Source organism: Aquarana catesbeiana, linkage group LG06 (genome assembly GCF_042186555.1).
Source record: "Aquarana catesbeiana isolate 2022-GZ linkage group LG06, ASM4218655v1, whole genome shotgun sequence".
In the NCBI taxonomy this organism is placed as follows: Eukaryota; Metazoa; Chordata; class Amphibia; order Anura; family Ranidae; genus Aquarana; species Aquarana catesbeiana.
Genome location: NC_133329.1, coordinates 30,919,213 through 30,943,146, shown reverse-complemented (window position 1 = coordinate 30,943,146; position 23,934 = coordinate 30,919,213). Strand labels below are relative to the sequence as shown.

Below are 23,934 nucleotides of genomic sequence, written 5' to 3'. Positions count from 1 at the left end.
TTACCCACTTTAACAACAATTATGCGGTCGTGCAACGCTGTACCCAAACAAAATTGATGTCCTTTTTTCCCCACAAGTAAAGGTTTCTTTTGGTGGTATTTGATCACCTTTGCGCTATAAACAAAAAAAAGACCGACAATTTTGAAAATAAAAAAAAAATTTTTACTTTTTGCTATAATATAAATAAAAAATAAATAAATAATATCCCCCCAAAAAAAGTTAAACACATTTCTTCATCAGTTTAGGCCGATATGTATTCTTCTACATATTTTTGGTAAAAAAAAATCACAATAAGCGTATATTGATTGGTTTGCACAAAAGTTATAACATCTACAAAATAGGGGATAGATTTATTCCATTTTTATTATTATTTTTTTTCCTTTTACTAGTAATGGTGATCAGCTATTTTTATTGGGACTGCGACATTGCGGCGGACAGATCGGACACTTTTAAAACTGTTTTGGGACCAGCGACATTTATACAGCGATCATTGCTAAAAATAGCCACTGATTACTGTATAAATGTCACTGGCAGGGAAGAGGTTAACACTAGGGGGCGATCAAGGGATTAAGTGTGTTCCCTGGGAGGTGTTTCTTACTGTGAGGGGGAGGGTACTGACAGGGAGTACAGAGAGATCTCTGTTCCTAATCACTAGGAACAGCTATATCTCTCTCTCCAACCCTGACAGGACGGGGGGGTCTATCTGTTTACACTGACAGTTCCCCCTTCTGGCTCTCTGTGGAGCAATCGCTGGTGGCCGGCGGTCATCGGCTCCGGGGAAGCCCTGCTATAGCAATTTAAAGACCTGACGTACAATGATGGCGATTTGCCTACATACCTTGATAAAATGTATTCTTAGAAGATTCCAGGTACTACCACACACATCGTTATTGTACCATCCCAGCAGCGAAGCATGGTGGTGGCAGGAAGTGTCCTGCTGTGGGGCTGTGTGTGTTTTCCCGCAGCATTATAGACTGGTCCGGGACAGGAAGACTTTTCAGGGTCCATGGTTTGAAGCTCAGTGTAAATCTCTTCCACATCCACACACAGCACTCCGGACCTCAGGCTGGGCTGAATGTCCTCCTTTTCTTCCAATATGACAATCTTAAGAATACAAACTATACCAACCTGACATCCCTAAAGCTGACCATAGATGGTTCAATCTAATTTTATTTTTTTTTTCTCTTTCAATGTTTTTTTATTAAGTTTTTTTATGAGTAAGAACAAAGTATACATAAGCATTAGCTCCTTCTGTTATGTAGGAATTTAAAACGTAGCATATATTACACCAGTGTATTGACTAGGTTTGGATCATATAAACCGTTAGGCATTGATTGTTATGTTGAAGTGAGCAACTGGAGTTGGCCCTCTCACCCCGACACCCCTACTGGGATCAAACTGTGTCATGAGCTGCGAGGCCAACTACCACTCCACAGAACATTTCTGACCATCGATGTTTGCAGATTATGGTTGAGGAGTAAAATCCAATGTGAAACATAACTGTAACATACACAGGCGATTGCTCGTGATAAAAGAACAATAAGGATTATAAAATTAGATAAAGAAGGGATGGAGAAAGAGGGGGAAAAAAGAGCAGGAAAGAAGGTGAAGGATAGAGGCGGAAGGTCAAGTGTGTCCTGACAGAACTCTGCTTCGGACTTATTAACCCTATGAAGGATTCAAAGGGGAGTGTATATAGTCAGCCCAGGGTTCCCAAGTGGCTTAGAATTTCCTTACTGTATCCTGTAGTATGCTGACCATCTTCTCCTGAGCCATGATCCACAAGATCTTCTTTTTGGTCATAATTACGGATGAGCTTCGTGTTCGAGTCGAACCCATGTTTGACTCGAACATCGCATGTTCGACCGTTCGTCGAATTAGGAACGATATGGGCAGTTTGCGCCAAATTCGAGTGGCGCGTCATGGCCCATAATTCACTGCAGCATCGCAGTGCATTGCTGGCTGATGATTGGCCAATCACAGCGCCGTTTGTACAGAGAGCCGTAATTGGCCAAAGCTAGGGTGGCTCAGGGGGTTTAGTACACGCCCCACACTATATAAGGCCGCCTGCACGTCAGCCCTGTGTCAGCCCGGCGTTGAGAGAGAGATAGATAGACAGAGAGACAGTGTCATTTGATTTAAGTTAGAGTAGGCAGGCGAGTCAGTTAGCTGCACTTACAAGGTATTGTGTATATATATATACATCCTAGGTGTTGTATGTATATATATATATATATATATATATATATATATATATATATATATACACTGTATTCAGTTTAGCTAGATCCGTTCCTGTTATTCTCTTCCTACTGACAGGCAGGCAGGTGTTTTTAGCGTATTTACAGCTACCTGAAGAAAATTGCTGGTGTTCTTCTGATCCTATTAGTCCTATTAGCTACAGTATTTACAGTTAGTGTAGTGCGTCCTCTGTACAGTGTGCACCTAAAGCTACCTGAAGAAAATTGGTGGTGTTCTTCCGATCCTATTAGTACCGCAGGCAGCTGCAGTATTTACAAGTTTGTGTAGTGCGTCCTCTGCACAGTGTGCACCTAAAGCTACCTGAAGACAATTGCTGTTGTTCTGCTCCTATTAATACCACAGGCAGGCAGCTATAGTATTTACAGTTAGTGTACTGTGTCCTCTGCACAGTGTGCACCTAAAGCTACCTGAATAAAATTGGTGGTGTTCTTCTGATCCTATATTAATATGTCAGGCAGGCAGCTGCAGTATTTACAGTTAGTGTACTGTGTCCTCTGCACAGTGTGCACCTAAAGCTACCTGAGGACAATTGCTGGTGTTCTCATACTAATAATACTACAGACAGGCAGTTGATTCTGCTAGCTGCAGTATCAGTATATATATATATATATATATATATATATATATATATATATATATACACATTCCAGCTTTGTGCAGCTACATCTCACTGCAGGCCATTAATTTGTCTGGAAGGCCAACAAGGAGAGGCAGACAGTCACAAGTCAATAAAAGAGGGCAAGCAGGCTCTGTGTCTAGAGGCAACAGTGCTGGTCGTGGACATGGTGCATCCTCATCAGCACGTGGCCTTGGGACACGCTTGTCCTTTTTTTTTCGGCAGCTGGCCGTGTTGAGCCGCAACATGCGGAAGACTTGGTAGAGTGGATGACCAAGCTGTCCTCATCCTCTCTTACCCAGGCTCAGGGTACTTTGTCTGGCAAAGCAGCTGCCAACACGGCCTCTTCCCTTGGCTCAAAGGCATCAGTCACTCCTTCCCTAGCCCCACCATGTCCTCCTGAGGAGTCCCCCGAACTGTTTGACCACAGTGTTGGGTACATGCTCCAGGAGGATGCCCAGCGTTTTGAAGGCTCTGATGATGGTACCCAGCTAGAGGAAGGCAGTAACGTGAGCCCAGAGAGAGGGGGTGCCCAAGAAGGACAGCAATCTGGCAGTCATGTTCCCCCAGCTGCAGCATATTGCCAGCTTTGCTCCAGTGATGAGGAGGGAGGGGATGATGAGGTCACTGACTCCACATGGATGCCTGATAGGAGGGAGGAGGAGGAATCACATCACCAACGAGGCAGGATGCCCTCCAGGGGCCAGCTTAAGGGCAGCACACCGACTGCATAACACCGCAGAGCTCCACATGTGCAGGGCGCTGCTGTCTCTGTGTGTTATTCCAAAAGTTCTTTGGTGTGGGCCTTTTTTGAGATGAGTGCATCAGATCCCACTGCTGCTATTTGCAACATATGCCTCAAGTATATCTCACGTGGCCAAAACATCACCCGCTTGGGCACCACATGCTTGACCAGACATATGTCGACCTGCCATGCAGTTCGTTGGCAAGCGTACCTAAAAGACCCACAACAAGGGGGACCTCACATTGCTCCTCATTAGCTGGGATCTCCAACCCCACTATACCTTCAGTCCTCTCTGAGACCTTCACTGAGAGGAATGAAGGTGTGAAGGTGTAGAATTAGGTGTGTCACAGCTAAGTACGTGGGGGCAATCTGCTATCGGTACACCAATGTCAGATTGTACCAGGCAAATTTCCCTGCCCCAGCTGCTGCACCGCCGAAAGAAGTTCACTCCCAGCCATCCACATGCCCAGCAGTTGAATGCTAGCTTGGCTAAATTGCTACCAAATTTTCAGTTGGTAGACTCTGCCCCCTTTTGTAAGTTTGTGGAATGTGCGGTTCCTCAGTGACAGGTTCCCAAAAGCCACTTTTTCTCATGGAAGGCGATTCCGGCTCTCTACCGGCATGTGGAAGGCAATGTCTTGACCTTAATGGACAGGGCGGTCAGCAGTAAGGTGCATATTACCACTGACTCATGGTCCAGCAGGCATGGAAAGCGACGTTACCTATCTTTCACCGTGCACTGGGTGACTCTTCTGGCAGCTGGGAAGGATGCAGGACAGCGTGCAGTTGCGTTGGAGGTTGTTCCGCCACCACGCCTCCAAAATTCTACTAGAGGTGATTCTGCCACACCTCTCTCCTCCACCCCCTCCTCTTCTTCTTTCTCCATGGCCTCTTCCTGTGCTGATTTGTCTTCGGAACCAGCCGTGCTCCGTAGGTGTTCAAGGGGACACTCAAGCACGCAGGCAAAAAGATGCCATGCGGTGCTTGAGCTGATGTGCTTAAGGACAGGAGCCACACTGGGACAGAGATTCTGTCAGCTCTGCAGGGGCAGGTTCAGAGGTGGTTGACGCCACGCCAACTTAAGGCAGGTATGGTGGTTTGCAACAATGGCACCAACCTCCTCTCCGCCCTCGGACAGGGACAACTGACCCATGTGTCCTGTTTGGCTCACGTCCTTAACTTGGTGGTGCAATGGTTCTTGGGCAGGTACCCGGGCTTTTAGGATGTCCTGAGGCAGGCTAGGAAAGTCTGTGTGCATCTCTGCAGGTCATATAATGCCAGTGCTCAGCTGGCTCACCTCCAAAAGGAATTTACCCTGCCTAAGAACTGCCTAATCTGTGACATGCCCACCAGGTGGAACTCAACGTTGGCCATGCTGCAGCGGCTGCACACGCAGCAGAGGGCCATCAATGAGTATCTGTGCGACTATGGCACCAGGACAGGGCCAGGGGAGCTTGTTTTTTTTCCCCACACTAGTGGGCCATGTTCAGGGATGCATGCACTGTCCTGTCACCATTTGAGGAGGCCATGAGAATGGTGAGCAGTGACAGTGCATGCATCAGTGACACTGTCCCTCTTGTCCACCTGTTGGAACATACGCTGTGTGGAATAATGGACAGGGCACTTGAGGCAGAACAGAGGCAGGAAGAGGAGGACTTCCTTAGCTCCCAAGGCCCCCTTTATGCAGACAGTGTTCCTGCGTGCCCGCAGATCACACAGGAAGAGGAGGAGGAGGAGGAGGAGGGGGATTGTGTCGGCATGGAGGTGGAGCCTGGCACTCAGCATCAGCAGCAGTCTTTAAGGGATCATTTACAGTCCCAAGAAACCCATGGACTTGTATGTGGATGGGAGGAGGTGGCTGCGGATCATGTCGTCCTTAGTGACCCCGAGGACTCCGGACCGAATGCCTCAGCAAACCTACACTGCATGGCCTCCCTGATCCTGCAAAGCCTGCGGAAGGATCCTCGTATTCATGGTATCAAGGAGAGGGATCAATACTGGCTGGCAACCCTCCTTGATCCACATTACAAGGGTAAGGTTGCGGACCTTATCTTGCCTTCGCAGAGGGAGCAGAGGATGAAACATCTTCGGGAGGCCTTGCAGAAAGGTCTGTGCAACGCGTTCCCAGAGACTGGGAGGTTACAAACTCCTGTTCCTGGACAACATGTCGCTGAGGGTTCGGTCAGTCAAAGGAGCGGTGGAGAAGGTGGCCTTCTGACCGATGCGTTCAGACAATTTTTTAGTCCGCAGCCCCAAGGTATGATCGGTTCCAGCAACCATCGAAAGCGTCTGTTTTACATGGTGCAGGAATAACTAGGGGCAAGATCTGACTTGGACACCTTTCCAACGGAAAATCCTCTGGGTTACTGGGTCTTGAGGATGGATCACTGGCCAGAGCTTGCACAGTATGCAATTGAGCTACTGGCCTGTTCTGCATCCAGCGTTCTTTCGAAACGCACATTCAGTGCTGCTGTAGGCTTTGTAACTGATCACAGGGTGCACCTGTCCACCGACTCGGTCGATCGCATGATCCTTAAAAAAAATGAATTAGTTTTAGATCACCACCAGCTACCAAGCACCTGATGCTGATGTAACTGAATATTTTTTTTTTAAATGTCAGATCCCTTCAAGACTGCCAATGCTGATGCTGAGTGACTATCCTGTTATGCTGAGTGACTATCCTCTTCCTCCTCAATGATCATGCTGATAGCTTGTAAGAATATTTTTAGTTCTGGGTGCCGCCACCAGTGGCTAAGGCCCAATTTTTCAGCCCCTGTTTAACAGGGGCGTGTAATTACAATTTTTGATGCAATATTTTGCAAGGAGGGTTCGTTGCTGCGCTCAACTAGAGTATTTGTGAGGGGTTGCAGTGTTGTGGCACCGCCACCAGTGCCTAAGGCCCAATTTTTCAGCCTCTGTTTAACAGGGGTGTGTAATTACAATTTTTGATGCAATACTTTGCAGCGGGGCTTGTTCCTGCGCTCCAACTAGAGTATCTGTGAGGGGTTGCAGTGTTGTGGCACCAGTGCCTAAGGCCCAATTTTCTAGCCCCTGTTTAACAGGGGCGTGTAATTACAATTTTTGATGCAATATTTTGCAGGAGGGCTCATTCCTGCGCTCCAGCTAGAGTATCTGTGAAGGATTGCAGTGTTGTGGAACCAGTGCCTAAGGCCCAGTTTTTCTGCCCCTGTTCAACAAGGACATGTAATTACATTTCTTGATCTAATATTTCACAGCAGGGCTCGTTTCTGCACCCACCAAGAGTAACTGTGAGGACTTACAGTGCTGTGGCACCAGCACCACCACCAGCACCACCACCACCAAAGACCCAATTTTTCTGCCCCTGTTCAACAGGTGCATGTAATTACAATTCTTGATCTAATATTTCACAGCAGGGCCCTTTTCTTCGCCCACCAAGAGTAACTGTGAGGACTTACAGTGTTGTGGCACCAGCACCACCACCACCACCACCACCAAAGGCCCAGTTTTTCTGAACCTGTTCAACAGGGGCATGTAATTACAATTCTTGATCTAATATTTCACACCAGAGCCCGTTCCTGCGCCCACCAAGAGTAGCTGTGAGGGCTTACAGTGTTGTGGCAACACGAACACCTAAGGCCCCAATTTCTGCATAGTATATAGGGCAGGCCCCTACTTTCAAACATCCAACTTACAAACAAATCCTACTTGCAAACGGAAGGAGACAACAGAAAGTGAGATGAAATCTACCCCTAGGAAGGGAAATTCTCTCCCATAAAGCCGCGTACACACGGTCGGACTTTTCGTCTACAAAAGTCCAACGGACGCTGACGGACTAAAGCTGGCTGGTAATCCGATCGTGTGTGGGCTTCTCCGGACTTTCAACGGACTTTTTTAGCCTCAAATCCGACGTACTTTAGATTTGAAACATGCTTCAAATCTTTCTGACGGACTCGAGTCCGGTCGAAAAATCCACTCGTCTGTATGCTAGTCCGACGGACAAAAACCCACGCTAGGGCAGCTATTGGCTACTGGCTATGAACTTCCTTATTTTAGTCCGGTGTACGTCATCACGTAAGAATTCGACAGACTTTTGTGTGATCGTGTGTAGGCAAGTCTGTTCGTTAGAAAGTCCGCCGCAAGTCCGTCGAAAGTCCGCCAAAAGTCCGTCGAAAGTCTGTCGGACAGGCTGTCGGACTTTTGTAGCTGAAAAGTCCGACCGTGTGTACGCCCCATAAGAGTTAATATGGGAAAAACGTTTCTCCTCTCCATTGATGCTTTATCAACAATCCTTGTTTCACTAAAAAAAACAAATTGTCAAAAAACATTTGTCATTGGGACAGAAAGTGAGGTGAAATCTTCTGAAGAGGTGCACAGACATCAAAACAAATGTCACAGGGGTGATAACCCTTCCCTATGTTTTCCAAAAAGCTTCAAATAGATTTTTTGGCTGGAGCTACACTTTAAAAATGTACCAGTTCAAAATTACAAACAGATTCTACTTAACCACAAACCTGCAGTCCCTGTCTTGTTTGCACCGCCTGTACACTGCTGTTCAGAGTATATAGGGCCTGGGGGCCCCACGCCTTTCCTTATTTTAATTTGGGTGCGGGGTTCCCCTTAATATCCATACAAGACCCAAAGGGCCTGGTAATGGACTGGGGGGTACCCATGCCGTTTGTCTCACTGATTTTCATCCATATTGCCAGGACCCGACATTACATTAAACCCGCAAGCAGTTTTAAATGAGATTTTTTCCTTTAAAAATGACATTTGCTGCAGGGACTGTTCTAAACACGGGAAACACGCGTCACTTTACAGGCATACTATAGACACCCCCCAGGTACGATATTTAAAGGAATATTTCACTTTTTTTTTTTTTTTTTTTACTTTAAGCATCATTAAAATCACTGCTCCTGAAAAAACGGCCGTTTTTAAAACTTTTTTTTGCATTGATACATGTCCCCTGGGGCAGGACCCGGGTCCCCAAACCCTTTTTAGGACAATACCATGCAAATTAGCCTTTAAAATTATCACTTTTGATTTTAAATGTTCCAGTCCCATGGACTTCAATGGGGTTCTAAAGTTTGCGCAAATTTTCGGTCCGTATAACAGGTTCTGGTGAGAACCGAGCCGGGGGGTGTTCGGCTCACCCCTAGTCATGATAAAGGAGACAAAGAGTTGCTTCCAGGCTCTAGCTTTGATAAGTTTAGCCCCTAGGAATATGAAGTGAATCAATCGCCCTACATTCCTAGAAGCCTTTTCTATAGGAAAATGTAATAATACTATGTGTGGAGATTTTGTGACTTGGATACCTCTAACTTTACGTAGGTTCAATCTAATCTTGACTCACATTCAGATGCAGCACCACCAGCAGCAGGGTTTTTTTCTCAGAGAATAGGTGTAGGAACTCCCCCTTTCCGAGTCACCCCTTGTCTCCACCCCTACCCACCTCCGAGCCCTATTCCTTGGTTCCTCTCCTTACCCACCTCCCAGTACCGCCCCTTTCAAAGAATACATAACCACATATAATTTTGTGGTGCTCAGTAATATGTATGGAAATTGGTAACAATAGCAAGAAAAGCAGTAAAATAGATCTCCTGCAGCCAGTAACAACAGGGCCCCACGCCAGCAACAATAGATCCCCTAACAACAATGGACCATACGCAACAAAATTTCCCCTCTACTAACAATAGACTATCGGCAGCAACAACAGATCTCCCTGCAGACAGCATCAACAAACTCTCTGTCAGCCCGATAGCAATAGATACCTCCCTCAACAGTAGATCTCTCCCAGCAACATCTAACCCCCCCAGCAATATAAGACCCACCCTCAGCAACAATAGGTCCCCCACCAGCAACATTAGACCTCCTCAGCAACAAAAGACCCCCCCCTGCAAAAATAGACCCCCTCCAACTAGAATAGATCCCCCAATCAATAGACCCGGCAGCACACCCCAGCTTTTCTTGCCATTACATACAGTTAGTGCTGGGGGTGGCAGAACTGCATTGCCCCACGTTCCCGCTAAAAAAAAGGCCTGACCAGAAGTATCATCTTCTCGATGTACAATAATAACATACTCACCCTCACACACAACCACCTTCTCCACAACAGACATCCTGAAAGCACAATAAAGAAAATCCAGCAATCAATCTCACCTAAACAAAACCTCAAATAACAGTCTCTCCTCTCCTCTCTCTCCTCTCTCCTCTTCTCTCTCCTCTTCCCTCTCCTCTCTCTCTCCCCTCTCCTCTCTCTCTCCCCTCTCCTCTCTCCCCTCTCCTCTCTCTCTCTCTCTCTCCCCCCTCGTCTCTCTCATCTCCTCTCTCTCCCCTCTCTCTCTCCTCTCCTCTCTCTCCTCTCTCCTCTCCCATCTCTCCCCTTCCCTCTCCCCTCCTCTCTCTCCTCTCTCTCTCCCCTCTCCTCTCTCTCTCTCTCTCCCCCCTCTCCCTCTCCCCCTCTCTCTCCCCTCTCTCCCCCTCTCTCTCCTCTCCTCTCTCTCCTCTCTTCTCTCTCTCCCCTCTCCCCTCTCCTCTCTCTCCCCTCTTCTCTCCTCTCCTCTCCTCTCCTCTCCTCTCCTCTCCTCACCTCTCCCCTGTTCTCTCTTTCTCTCTCTCTCTCTCTCTCTCTCTCTCTCTCTCTCCTCTCCTCTCTCTCCCTCTCTCCCCTCTCTCTCCCACCCCTCCCCTCTCTCTCTCCTCTCCCACCCCTCCCCTCTCTCTCCCCTCCTCTCTCTCCTCTCTCTTACCATCTCTTCTCTCTCCCCTCTTCCCTTTCCCCTCTCTCCTTTTTCTTCTCTTTCTCCTCTCTCCCCTCCCCTCTCTCCCCCCTCTCTCTCCCCTCTCTCCTCTCTCTCCTCTCTTTCTCCTCTCTCCTCTCCCCCTCTCTCCCTTCTCCTCTCTCCCCTCTCTCCCTTCTCCTCTCTCCCCTCTCTCCCTTCTCCTCTCTCCCCTCTCTCCCTTCTCATCTCTCCCCTCTCTCCACTCTGTCTGCCACATATGGCCTTATATAATGTGTAAGGGCCAAGGGATATGCATTGCATTATGGTAGTGGTGTCCAAAATATGCCTATTTTACATAAGTACTTGTGAAATAAAACAATTGTATTAATTTTGACATTGATTTAACAGTAGGTTCAGAAATCAAAATACACTTTTTAAATGTAAACATTTCAGCTGCCGCATTCGAATCGATAAAGAATCTAAAATTCTCGATTCTAAATTTATCGATTTCATATGTTTTGAATTTTAAAAAATCTGTAAAATACATAAAATGAGGCCCGAGCAACTAGCCGGCACGTCCGCCGGCTGGCCAAAGACCCGAACATAGCCGATGCTTAGTTCGGGTCTTGGAGCTAGTAATCCGGAAGCAATGTCATGACCAGGGATGAGCTGAACACCCCCCTGGTTCGGTTTGCAGCAGAACATGCGAACAGGCAAAATATTTGTACGAACACCATTAAAGTAATTAATGGGACACAAACATGAAAAATCAAAAGTGCTAATTTTAAAGGCTTATATGCAAGTTATTGTCATAAGAAGTGTTTGGGGATCTGGGTCCTGCCCCAGGACCCAATAAAAATGAAATATTCCTTTAAATATCGTGCCTGGAGTGTGTAAAATAGCGAATTTTTCCTGTGTTTATAACAGTACCACAGCAAAACGACATTTCGAAAGGAAAAAACTGCTTTAAAACTGCTTGCGGCTGTAATGTATTGTCGGATCCCGGTAATATAGATAAAAATCATTGAAAAAAAACGGTGTGGGTTCCCCCTCCCCAAAATCCATACCAGGCCCTTCAGGTCCATCTTCCATCACAGCGCCGACAGACCGAAAAAAAAACAAAAACTGAACTCTGCCCACATGGGAGGCGTCCCTGCCACTGCAGCCTTTTTGCGATGACAGCTGTTATATAGCATGTGATGTCACGGTCTCAGGACCGTTGGATGCTGTGATTGAAGATGGATGGACATTTTTTTTTTTTTTAATAAAGGAATTGTCCAAAACTGTCTCCTGTCATTTTAACTTTTTTGACACTTTTTTTGGGGAATGAGTAGGGGTACAATGTACCCGATACCCATTCACATGGGGGGGGCGGGATCTGGGGGCCCCCTTGTCCGATAAAGCCGTTTCCCGCCGACCACCACAACAGCTGGGCAAGGGTTGTGGGGAAGAGGCCCTTGTCCCCATCAACATGGGGATAAGGTGTTTTGGGGGGGGACCCCAATGCACCCTTCCCATGTTGAGGGCATGTGGCCTGGTATGGTTCAGGAGGGGGGCACTCTCTCGCCCCCCTTTTCCTGCAGCTTGCCCAGGTTGCGTGCTCCGATAAGGGTCTGGTATGGATTTCGGGGGGGACCTCCACCCCAATTTTTAAAATTTTGGCACGGGGTTCTCCTTAACCACTTGACCACGGGGCACTTAAACCCCCTTAATAACCAGACCAATTTTCAGCTTTCGGTGCTCTCACAATTTGAATGACAACTACTCAGTCATGCAACACTGTACCTTTATGAAATTTTTGTCCTTTTTTTCACACAAATAGAGATTTCTTTTGGTGGTATTTAATCACCGCTGGGTTTTTTATTTTTTGCGCTATAACAAAAAAGAGACTGAAAATTTGGTAAAAAAATTGATTTTTCTTTGTTTTGGTTATAAAATTTAGCAAATTACCGTATATACTCGAGTATAAGTCGTTCCGAGTATAAGTCGAGGCCCTAATTTACTACAAAAAAAAATGGGAAAAACTTATTGACCCGAGTATAAGACGAGGGTGAGAAATGCACAGCTACTGTAAGTGGAAAAGAGGGTCAACAATGCCCATTTGCAGCATCACTGTGCCCATTTGCATGCCTCACTGTGCCCATTTGCAGCCATAGGTCCCCTGAACTTCAAACTCGGTAGTTAAGGGTTCCTAGATGCCCCCTAGCTGCAGCCAAAATTTGGGGTCTCTGAACCCAAAGGGTCCTGAAATGACATTGCTGCAGATGGACACAGTTGACCAAATTTGGGGCCCTGTATCTTGGGGCCACTTAGTGCTAGGAACCCCAAATTTGGTGTGCAAACCCAGTGGAACTAGCAACATAAAATTTCCAAAGCTGGGGTTTCTAGCACCAAGTGGCCCCGAGATACAGGGCCCCAAAAATCAGTTCAGAAAATGTCAAGCACTTTTCTGCAGCAGAAAATGACATTTTCCGAATCGGGTTTGGGGCCCCGTATCTCAGGGCCACTTAGTGCTAGGAACCCCAGCTTTGGATATGTTATGGTACCAGTTCCAATGGGTTTGCACACCAAATTTGGGGTTCCTAGCACCAAGTAGCCCTGCGATATGGGGCCCCAAAGTCGGTTCAGAAAATGTCAAGCACTTTTCTTCAGCAGAGAATGACATTTTCCGAACCGATTTTGGGGCCCCGTATCTCGGGGCCACTTAGTGCTAGGAACTTCATCTTTGGATATGTTGTGGGACCAGTTCCACTGTGTTTGCATACCAAAATTGGGGTTCCTAGCACTAAGTGGCCCTGAGATATGGGGCCCCAAAGTCGGTTCGGAAAATGAAATTTTTTGCTGCAGAAAAGTGCTTGACTCGAGTATAAGTCGAGGGGGGCACTTTCAGCACAAAAAAATGTGCTGAAAAATTCGACTTATACTTGAGTATATACAGTAGTCATTTTTCGTCATAAATTTTTCTCAAAATTTATACTGCTACATATCTTTGGTAAAAATAAGTACAAATTAGTGTATATTATTTGGTCTTTGTGAAAGAGTCCAAAAGCTATAGTGCCAATATCTGAAAATTGATCACACCTGAATTACTGACGGCCTATCTAATTTCTTGAGACCCTAACATGCCAGAAAAGTACAAATACCCCCAAAATGACCCCTTTTTGGAAAGAAGACATTCCAATGTATTTAGAAAGATGCATGATGAGTTTTTTGAAGTTGTCATTTTTTTCCCACAATTTTTTGCAAAATCAAGGTTTTTTTTTTTCTTTTTCACAATATTGTCATATTAGCAGGTCATTTCTCACACACCGCATATGCATACCACAAATTATTACTCCCCAGTATGGGGATACCACATGTGTGAGACTTTTACACAGCGTGACCACATACAGAGACCCAACATGCAGGGAGCACCTTCAGGCATTCTGCAGCACCCAGGCCAATTCTGACATTTCTCTCCTACATATAAAAATAATCATATATTTGCTAGAAAATTACATAGAACCCCAAAACATTATATATGTTTTTTTAGCAAAGACCCTAGAGAATACAATGGCAGTCGTTGCAAACTTTTTATCTCGCACGGTATTTGCGCAGCAATTTTTCAAACGCTTTTTTTTGGAAAAAAAACTATTTTGTGCATTGAAAAAAAAAAAAAAACAGTAAAGTTAGCCCAATGTTTTTACATAATGTGAAAGATGAAGTTATGCAGAGTAAATAGATACCTAACATGTCACCCTTCAAAATTGCACACTCTCGTGGAATGGTGCCAAACTTCGCTACTTAAAAATCCCCTTAGGCGACGATTTAAAATTTTTTACTGGTTACATGTTTTGAGTTACAGAGGAGGTCTAGGGCCAAAATTATTGCTTTTGCTCTACCGATCGCAGTGATACCTCACATGTGTGGTTTGAACACTGTTTTATATGTGGGCGGGACTTACGTATGCATTCGCTTCTGTATGCAAGCACACGGGGACAGGGGCAATTAAACTTTTTTCTTTTTTTTATTGTTCATTTTACTTTATTTATTTTAGTTTGACACTTTTTTCCCAAAAAAATATTTTTTGATCACTTTTATTCCTATTACAAGGAATGTAAACATCCCTAATAGGAATACGGCATGACAGGTCCTCTTTACAGTGAAATATGGGGTCAATAAGACCCCACATCTCACCTCTAGGCTGGGAAGCCTGAAGTAATAAAAAAAAAGATCCTGGCTTCGATCATAGCGGTGAGTCGGTAGAAGCACCAGAGGGTGGCGGGAGGGGGGGGTGATCAAACAGTGGAACAGCCGCTATGATCATTCTTATGGTGTAAGGAATCACTGGCTGAAAAAGCTGATATCTGAATGATGCCTGTAGCTGCACCCATCATTCAGATATCCCCGCACAAAGTCAAGAACATCGTGAGACGGCCGGCGGGCGGGAAGTGGTTAAAACTTTTTTTTTTTTTTAACACAAAGTTGTCCATTTATACAATATTTCTAACACATAGCATGTACATACCAAAAATGACACCCCAAATTAGATTCTCCTACTCCTCCTGAGTACAGCGATAACACATGTGTGAGAGTTCCACAGCCTGGCCACATACAGAGGCCGAGTACAGCTGAGTATGGCTGAGCATGGCCGGGTATGACTGGGTATGGCAGAGTATGGCTGGGTATGGTGGGGTATTGCAGGGTATTGCAGAGTATTGCAGAGTATTGCAGGATATTGCTGGGTATTGCAGGGTATTGCAGAGTATTGCAGAGTATTGCAGGGTATTTCTGGGTATTGTGGAGTATTGCAGGGTATTGCAGGGTATTGCGGGGTATTGCAGCATATTGCAGGTTATTGCTGGGTATTGCGGAGTATTGCAGAGTATTACAAGGTATTGCTGGGCATTGCAGGGTATTGCAGAGTATTGCAGGGTATTGCGGAGTATTGCAGGGTGTTGCAGGGTATTGCAGGGTATTGCTGGGTATTGCAGGGTATTGCGGGGTATTGCAGAGTATTGCAGGGTATTGCAGGGTATTGCGGGGTATTGCAGAGTATTACAGGGTATTGCAGGGTATTGCAGAGTATTGCAGGGTATTGCAGGGTATTGCAGGGTATTGTGGGGTATTGCGGGGTATTGCAGTGTATTGCACAGTATTGCAGAGTATTGCACATGGTATTGCACAGGGTATTGCAGAGTATTGCACAGAGTATTGCAGGTTTTTGCAGAGTATTGCAGGGTATTGCACAGTATTGCACAGGGAATTGCAGAGTATTGCAGAGTAGTGCAGAGTAGTGCAGGGTATTGCTGAGCATGGAGGGATGGCTGAGCATGGATGGATGGATCCATTGATGTGACTGCACATGTCACAGAGCAGCGCTGTGGGCACTACACATCCAGCCCACAGCGCTGCTGCCATCCGATCCCTCCCCCTCTGTACCGATCGGGGAGGGGAGAGAGGAACCGGTGTCATGACATGATGCCGGTTTGTTTACATGTGATCTCTCCATCATTTGACGGAGCGATCACATGGTAAACTGCCGTGATCAGCCAGCGGTCACGGATGTTCTCGGGTGCGCGCCCCAGGGGGCACACAAGAGCAGAATTGTGGGAGGACGTCACTGTACGCCCTCCCAGAGTTAAGAAACTGCCCTGTAGTCATCATTCGGCTATGGGACGGTTGTTAAGTGGTTAAAATCCATACCAGGCCGTTCAGGTTTTGGGGGGGACCCCCACGCCATTTTTTTAAATTTTATTTTGGCGCGGGGTTGATATTCTTACCAGACCCAAAGGGCCTGGTAATGGACGGGGGGGGGGGGCACGCCATTTTTTGCAAAGCTAGAAAGTGCAAAATCAGGCTCACATCTGCATAGAAACAAATGAGTTTCTAGGTTTTATTACCAAAGCTTGATTGAACAAGCTGAGGTTAGAAGCTCATTGGTTTCTATGCAGAAGTGAGCCTGATTTTGCACTTTCCAGCTTTAGTAAATAAACCCCATTGTGTACTTAAAAGTGGGGTATGCCTGTACTTTACACCCCCCAGACACGATATTTAAAGGAATATTTCATTCTTATTGTTTCACTTTAAGCATTATTAAAATCACTTCTCCTGGAAAAACGTCAGTTTTTAAAACTTTTTTTTGCATTGATCCATGTCCCCTGGGGCAGGACTCGGGTCCCCAAACACTTTTTATGACAATAACTTGCATATTAGCCTTTAAAATTAGCACTTTTGATTTTTCATGTTTGTGTCCTATAGACTTTAACGGTGTTCGTGTGTTAGCACAAGTTTGGGGGGGACTCCCACTCCATTTTTTTTTTACATTTTTGCATGGGGTTCCTCTTAAAATCCATACCAGACCCGAAGGGCCTGGTATGGATTTTAGGGGGGACACCCACATCATTTTATTTTTACACTTTGCCGGAGGGTTCCCCTTAATATCCATAACAGACCTGAAGGGCCTGGTAATGGACTGGGGGGGGGGGGCACACGCTGTTTTTTTCCAATGATTTTTATGTATATTGGCAATCCATTACAGCAACGAACAGTTTTAAATTACATTTTTTCCTTTTAGAAATGTCATTTTCCTGCTCTCATTAATTACACTATGTACGTCCGCTATGTAAGCAGCCTTACATAGTGTGGGGCGTGGACTTAGCCCCCTGAGCCTATCATGGCTCTCACAGCAGAGCGTGCTGTGATTGGCCAAAGCATGCAGGTCAGGTGGATGCTTTGGCCAATCAGCAGCTGCCAATGCACTGCGATCTTGCAGTGCGTCATGGGGCGTTCCGCGGGCGCTCAAATCTCCCACGAAAGTCCCATAATGTTCTAAATTCTTCGAAGGGGCAAGCATCGGGCTCATCCCTAGTCATGACATCACTTTCCAGATTACTGCCACCAGTTTTTAAAAAAATATAAAGTATTCAAAAAAGCTGATCTTGACGTTTTGAATACTTTCAAGTGCAGAGGAGGGATTTGGGGTCTTATAGACCCCCGATCCCTCCATAAAGAGTACCTGTCACTGCCTATTACTGTCACAAGGGATGTTTACATTCCTTGTGACAGGAATAACAGTGATAAAAAATAAAAAAAAGTGTAATTTTTTTTTTTTATAAATGTACACAATAACGGCTATCGGCCTTAGAGGTGGCCAAAATATTGGTGTTGTATCGGCGCCAAAATATTGGTGTTGTATCGGCGCCAAAATATTGGTGTTGTATCGACACCGAAAAAAACATCGGTCAATCCCCAAAAATGTACTATACATCTGTCTTTTGTCACCTTACGTATAAAGCTATCCTTTTCCTGGTGTGGTAGCTTTGTGATCTGAGCCTTTTTTACATAATGTTACATAATGTTTCTGGAAACCTTACCTAACATTAATAGGATCATTTCCATGAATCAGATAACGTTCATATAGCTTCAAAAAGAAGATTCTTTTGATTATTTCCTCTAGTTGGTAGATATTTTTGACATAATTTTACATACAGTAAATGGTTGAGTATAATCAACTTCAGTGATGGTAACCTTGAAGTCTAACTCCTGGACCCCTCCAACTGGACCTCTTTTTCACCCTGGAGTTTCCTTCCAGTAATATCCTATTATTTCTTTTTCTTTCAACTTACTCTTTTCGGGTATCTTCAGGCCAACCACATGATGTGAAGGGTCCTCTTTCTCTTCAGGTCTTCTCCTGGGCAGTTTTTATTTATGTAGACATGACAACATTAGCACCCCTCGCTGCATTTTTTTTCTTGTGAATGAAGTACTATGGTGATGCACTCCATTCACAAGTTTATCTCGGTCTTCTAATAAAATGAGGTTGGGTGTCAATTAAATCAGAAGACTGAGGACATCTTTTTTACAAAAAAGCAATTACTGAGGGGGACAACACCAGAGAGGAGGTGTGTATTGCAGGCTGAGCTACATTTTGTATTTTAAACACTGCCTGGGGGACATTCATTGAAATAAAATAAAAGTTAGCTGGGTTTGGTGTTGAATATACCGTATGTGACTGAAACCTGTGTCATCAAAATCTCTTACGTAGTATTAGTCCTGAGGATTTTTATCTGCTGAAAGATGCCATATCAATTAATATAGTTTCAATTTTTTGTGTTATTTATGTATATATTTAATTATGAAAGCTAAGAAAAATATTTTTTTTAAATTTTTGCTTGTGTCATCTGCAGATTATTCAGTGTGCGGTTCCCCCTTGGTGTCCAATCGGATAGTTGGTGGTACAAGTTCCTTGGATGGGGCGTGGCCCTGGCAGGTCGCTGTTATAGATACAGAATCAAATAAAGAATATTTATGTGGAGGCTCCCTGATCTCACCGGAGTGGGTTATGACGGCAGCACATTGCATCCACAAGTGAGTATAACATGTTACCTTTATAAACCAATTCTTCCATCAGGCACCAATCATTCTGCTTTCGGAAAAATGTTTCTAACAAAACATGGACATGTTTATTAAACCAGTGTTCATCTTTTATAAAGTGTCCACTTTAAAACTGCCAAGTGTGCCTCATTGATCATGAGTGATTGGTTTACATCACCAAATAGTCCCTTAATGAGTGCGAACCCCTATTGAGTTCATAGGATTATTCACTGTGAATAGATAAACACAAGTGAAGAGTAGCCTATACAATACCCTAAACTCATAGTTTACCACTTGGATATTTAGAAGCACATCTGAGACATCATTAAGGGTGCTTTAAACTTCTCTTTGCCTAGAACTAAGCAGGGTCCAGGTCTACGTGACAGCAGGAGGGGGTCCTAGCAGCAGTATAAATGGGTCACTGTCATAACACTGCCTAGATTTGAAGTCTCTGGGGTGCTGAACCTTCAGCCTGAATCATGGAATCGTTTATCTCATTGTGGTTCTTCAAGCCACACAGTATCTCTGGTTCAATGATACCTGCCCCTAATCAAAGGAGGATGCAACACTTATAAGTTTCATTCTGCATACAGAAGTTTGCCAGCCAGTATTGTATTTTGTGTATCCGGCCTGTGTACCTGTAACCTGATTACCAGTTTCTAGATCCTGTCCCTCTGCTTGTCTCTCTGTTTCATTGTGACCATGACCTTCAATAATGGTTCTACCTCTTGGTCCTGTACTGCCACCTACTGGTAATCTGGTTGCGAATTAAGCCTTTGTGTTTTGATATTTGCATCAAAACTTTTTTTTTTTGTTACTCTTGCTGCTGACCTTGGTCTACTTCTGGTTACCTCAGATAGCAACAAAGTACATCTGACCATGACTAGTATGTTAAAAAGAACATAGCATAATAATACCCCAAATATATTTTTATTTACTTCTCATGTGAGTCTAAAATATACAAAATATGTAAAAAAAAAAAAGGGGAAAGCAAACATTTGTTTTCAAAGTTCAATTCTTGCAAACAATAATAAAAAAGTAATAGCCTGTTAAAGGATATAAAAGGCAGTTTGCTCCAATACTCACCTTAAATCCATAGATGTTCCCAAAATAATTTTGCCACTAGACTAGGTTGAATGACGGCCATCATCGTTCAACCCAACTCCTCTGAGCCTATGCTGTCTTGAACCTGCCTCCAGCCTGTGACTGGACAGTGAAGGAGAAGCAGCACAGTGATAGGCTCATCTCTCTGTCACTCTGCTCTCTTCCTCTAGCAACATGCTCCATGATTGTGTTGGATCCTTGTACTGTTTATCCTTTTCTTAGGCTGAGCTTTGCTGTAGAGGGACTGTAAGAGGCTGATAGTAATTCAGGTGCTTACACTGATTGCATTTCCAAATTACCAAATTTACTTCAACCTGGTATGACTGGATACAATTCAAACTATCCCCTGCCTACAAAGTAGTAAATATATAAATATAAAAATTATAATTTTACGATAGATCCCTCCTGTTTCTAGACAAAAAAATAAGAACAAAAAGATAGCAAGCTCACCCCACCCCTTACTTACCCAATCACCCACTCATTATCACCCCTCCCCCCCCCCCCTGTTTTTTCTTTTAGCTCTTTTTCTTTATACTTTATTTCTAATACAATTAAACTTAGTTCAAAAATGGAGCTCATGTATGCAAACAGAATATGTGTATCATCTGTGAATTGATTATATTTTACATATGAGTAAAATACTTTTCAAACATACAAGAATTGCATACCATCTTTTCTGTTAACTTAATAAAAATGTATAAAACAAAACCAAAAAAAAATTGCATGTAATGATATATTAATCAATATAGAGCTACATTATTTTGTATCTTTTTATCTGCCTCTTTTAATATTTTATTTTTGAACTTTTTTGGGCTTGTGTACATATAGTCCATTCATAAAGAGCAAATTATGAACAAGTTGTATTTCATTCATTAGATTCTGAAGGTCATTGATAATAATGATATTGTACTGCCTTCTGCAACAGATGGGTCCTCATTTATACATAATGTTCTGTTTTATTTCTGCAGTCCTATCCAACTATCGAATTATAAAGTATATTTGGGCATGTACCAGCTGGGTGTGATCAGCTCTCATACAGTTATTGCCAATGTAAGGAATATCATCGTCAATGGTAATTATATAGACACTACAAGCCCTGGAGACATCGCCCTGATACGGCTGGCCACACCTGTCACCTATACTCAGTACATCAAACCAATCTGTCTGCCATCTTCCACCACCACCTTCCCTTGTGGTACGGAGTGCTGGGTGACCGGCTGGGGTACAAGATATTCTGGAGGTGAGTCCATGAAATGATAAGCAAAAGTGATTTCACTCATTTTCAATAGAAGTGTAGTCTTCTACTACTCAAGAATAGACTACATATTTCTATCTCAGACCGACCTTGCACTCCTTTCACAAGCCACAATAGAACCCATGTTCCTGTCTGACCACCACCCCATCACGATGACCCTTACTTTCCCCGACTCTAAAAAAATAACTAAAACTTGGAGGTTGAATCCATCCCTTCTAAAAGATCCAGAAACACTAAGGCAAATAGACTCCAAATTTGTCTATACTTTCAGGAAAACTCTACTCCAGACATCTCACCTATCACACTCTGGGAGGCACATAAATGTGCTTTAAGGGGGAAACTTATTTCCTTGACGGCAACTGCTAAAAAAAGACACCAGGAATTGATTACATCACTTATCAACACAATCAACAGACTTGAAGCAGCACACAATCAACCTCACAATCTACACTGCAGGATCTTTTACACGCCCGTTCCTCTCTGTTAGATGAATTGGGGAAATGCACTAGACGCCGTTATATTCTCCAACAAAAAGTGTTTTACAAACACGGCAACAAAAGTGGGAGACTACTGGCACGCACAATACAAGCAGCCAAAATGTTCTCTATAATTCACCACATCCGAGATAACCAAGGCACACTCCTTACTAAAAATGAAGATATAGCCACGCACTTTGAAAATTTCTATTCTAAACTCTACAATTTGCCTTGCAATACCACAGAGCCCTCTGAGACACTTTACTGACTGTCACAAATGAAAGATTTCCTTGCCCAATATGGCCCCAAACCCACTCACCCTGCAACAAAATGAGATCTTAGAACAACCACTATCTATTGAGGAACTGCACCTTGCTATAAAACAAATGAAATTGGGTAAAAGCCCAGGCCCTGACGGTCTCCCTCTAATCTACTACAAGAGTTTCTCTGATATCCTTTCTCCCAAGATGCTGACAGCATTTAACTCCCTATCGAACCCACATACCCCCATAGGCAACATGTTAGAAGCTCACATAGCAGTCATTCCTAAAGATGGCAAGGACCCCGCACAAGTGTCTAACTATAGGCCCATCTCTTTACTCAATGTGGACATCAAACTTTACGCAAAGATGATAGCAAACAGACTTTCACCCCTTGTCCCTGGCCTCATCTCACCTGACCAAGTGGGCTTTGTCCCGGGTAGAGAGGCCAGGGATAACACCATATGCACCCTAAATATTCAACACTGGCTCAACACGACGGGAGCCAGGGGATTCCTTCTCTCACTTGACGTGGAGAATGCGTTTGACAGGGTGGCCTGGGACTACCCGCATGCTCGCATACATCAATGCTCTATATACTAACCCCCTGGCAAGGGTAAAAACCAATGGCCTCCTGTCAAACGCCTTTCCTATAAGAAATGGCACCCGCCAAGGATACCCGTTATCCCCCCTGATTTTTATCCTGACATTAGAACCTCTTTTAAACAGATTACGTGCCAATACAAACATCCAAGGTATCTGTATTAACCATAAAGAATTTAAAGTAGCCGCGTTTGCGGATGACATTTTATTGTCATTTCAATCACCTAGGACATCTTTACTCAACCTCTTAAGTGACATTAAACAATTTGGTCTCTTGTCAAATCTTAAAATCAACTACACCACGCCCTAAACATTTCCTTGCCTTCCCAAGAAGTTCTCCATTGCCACAACTCCTTCCCTTTTCGATGGAAAAGAGAAGCCATTACCTATCTTGGCATCCAAATCATCAAGAAAACAATTGATCTCTACAACCATAATTTCCTGAAGGCCCTGTCAAAAATCCAGGCAGATCTGAAAACCTGGGCCAATCTCAATGTTTCATGGTTTGGACGTTTGGCCCTAATAAAAATGATAGCCCTCCCTCATTCTTCTTGGCATATAAAAAGACCTGTACAACATTTATCTGGAAAAATAATATCCCACGCATTAAATATACTCGCCTGACATGCCCCAAGACTAAAGGTGGAATTGCTCTATCCGATCTTTACATTTATTACCTGGCCTGCCACCTAACTAGAGTGGTAGATTGGAAGGTCCATAAAGGGGGGAAGACCTGGGTCACACTGGAAAGCTTCTTTTCGACATATCCAATACACATCCTCTCCTGGCTCTCATCGAAACATTGGTCCCAATCCATCAAGACACACCCGCTTATTTACCCTTCATTGCTGGTGTTCAGGAAAGCAGTTACCTCCCACCACATATCCTCGCAACCAGGCCCATTGACCCCCCTGAGGGGGAACCCAGACTCCCGCCTGGGGAACCAAGTACTTTCTTGATACGGGAATGGGCACATGATGACATCCTAACACACCACGTCTTCCATAAAGGAAGTTTGAGATCATATGACAACCTCAAATCCATATCACATACAAAGGACTTCCCCTTTTGGACTTATAGACAATTGAGACACTTTTTTACCTCCAAGAACCAGAATGACATCTGGACAAGACAACTTACCCCATTTGAGATCCTTCACTCACAAAACACACCACAGAGACATCTAATATCTCTGATATAGTCTTTCCTCCAAGACGTAACCCATCCCACACAGATAGATTCCTCAAGGCGATCATGGGAAAAGCACTTACAACTAACTTTCACTGACGATGAATGGGAAGCCATATACGCATATGCACATAAGGGTTCATTGAACGTAGCAATTCAGGAAAATGGGTACAAGATAATCACTAAATGGTACAGAACCCCATCCCGCTTGCACAAATTTTCACCCTCAATCCCAAACACCTGTTGGAGATGGAACAGAGAAGAAGGATCTATGATTCACATATGGTGGGAGTGCGCTGAGCTTCAACCATTCTGGAAAGAGGTACACTCCGTAACAACACAAGTTACCACCTACACTTTAGACTACAA

General features: G+C 44.3%; 1 protein-coding gene across 1 annotated transcript in view; it reads left to right on the top strand.

The window, feature by feature from the left end:
• The window catches only part of LOC141147934 (serine protease 33-like), a gene marked incomplete at its 5' end in the record, with an annotated part of 82,082 nt that extends 62,049 nt beyond the window's left edge, over nucleotides 1-20,033 (top strand). Inside the window, 2 exons of the mRNA XM_073635094.1 lie at nucleotides 18,493-18,673; nucleotides 20,006-20,033. Of these exons, the coding sequence (XP_073491195.1) occupies nucleotides 18,493-18,673; nucleotides 20,006-20,033 (209 nt within the window). The remainder of the gene's footprint in view (nucleotides 1-18,492; nucleotides 18,674-20,005) is intronic.
• Nucleotides 20,034-23,934: the final 3,901 nt, after the last annotated feature.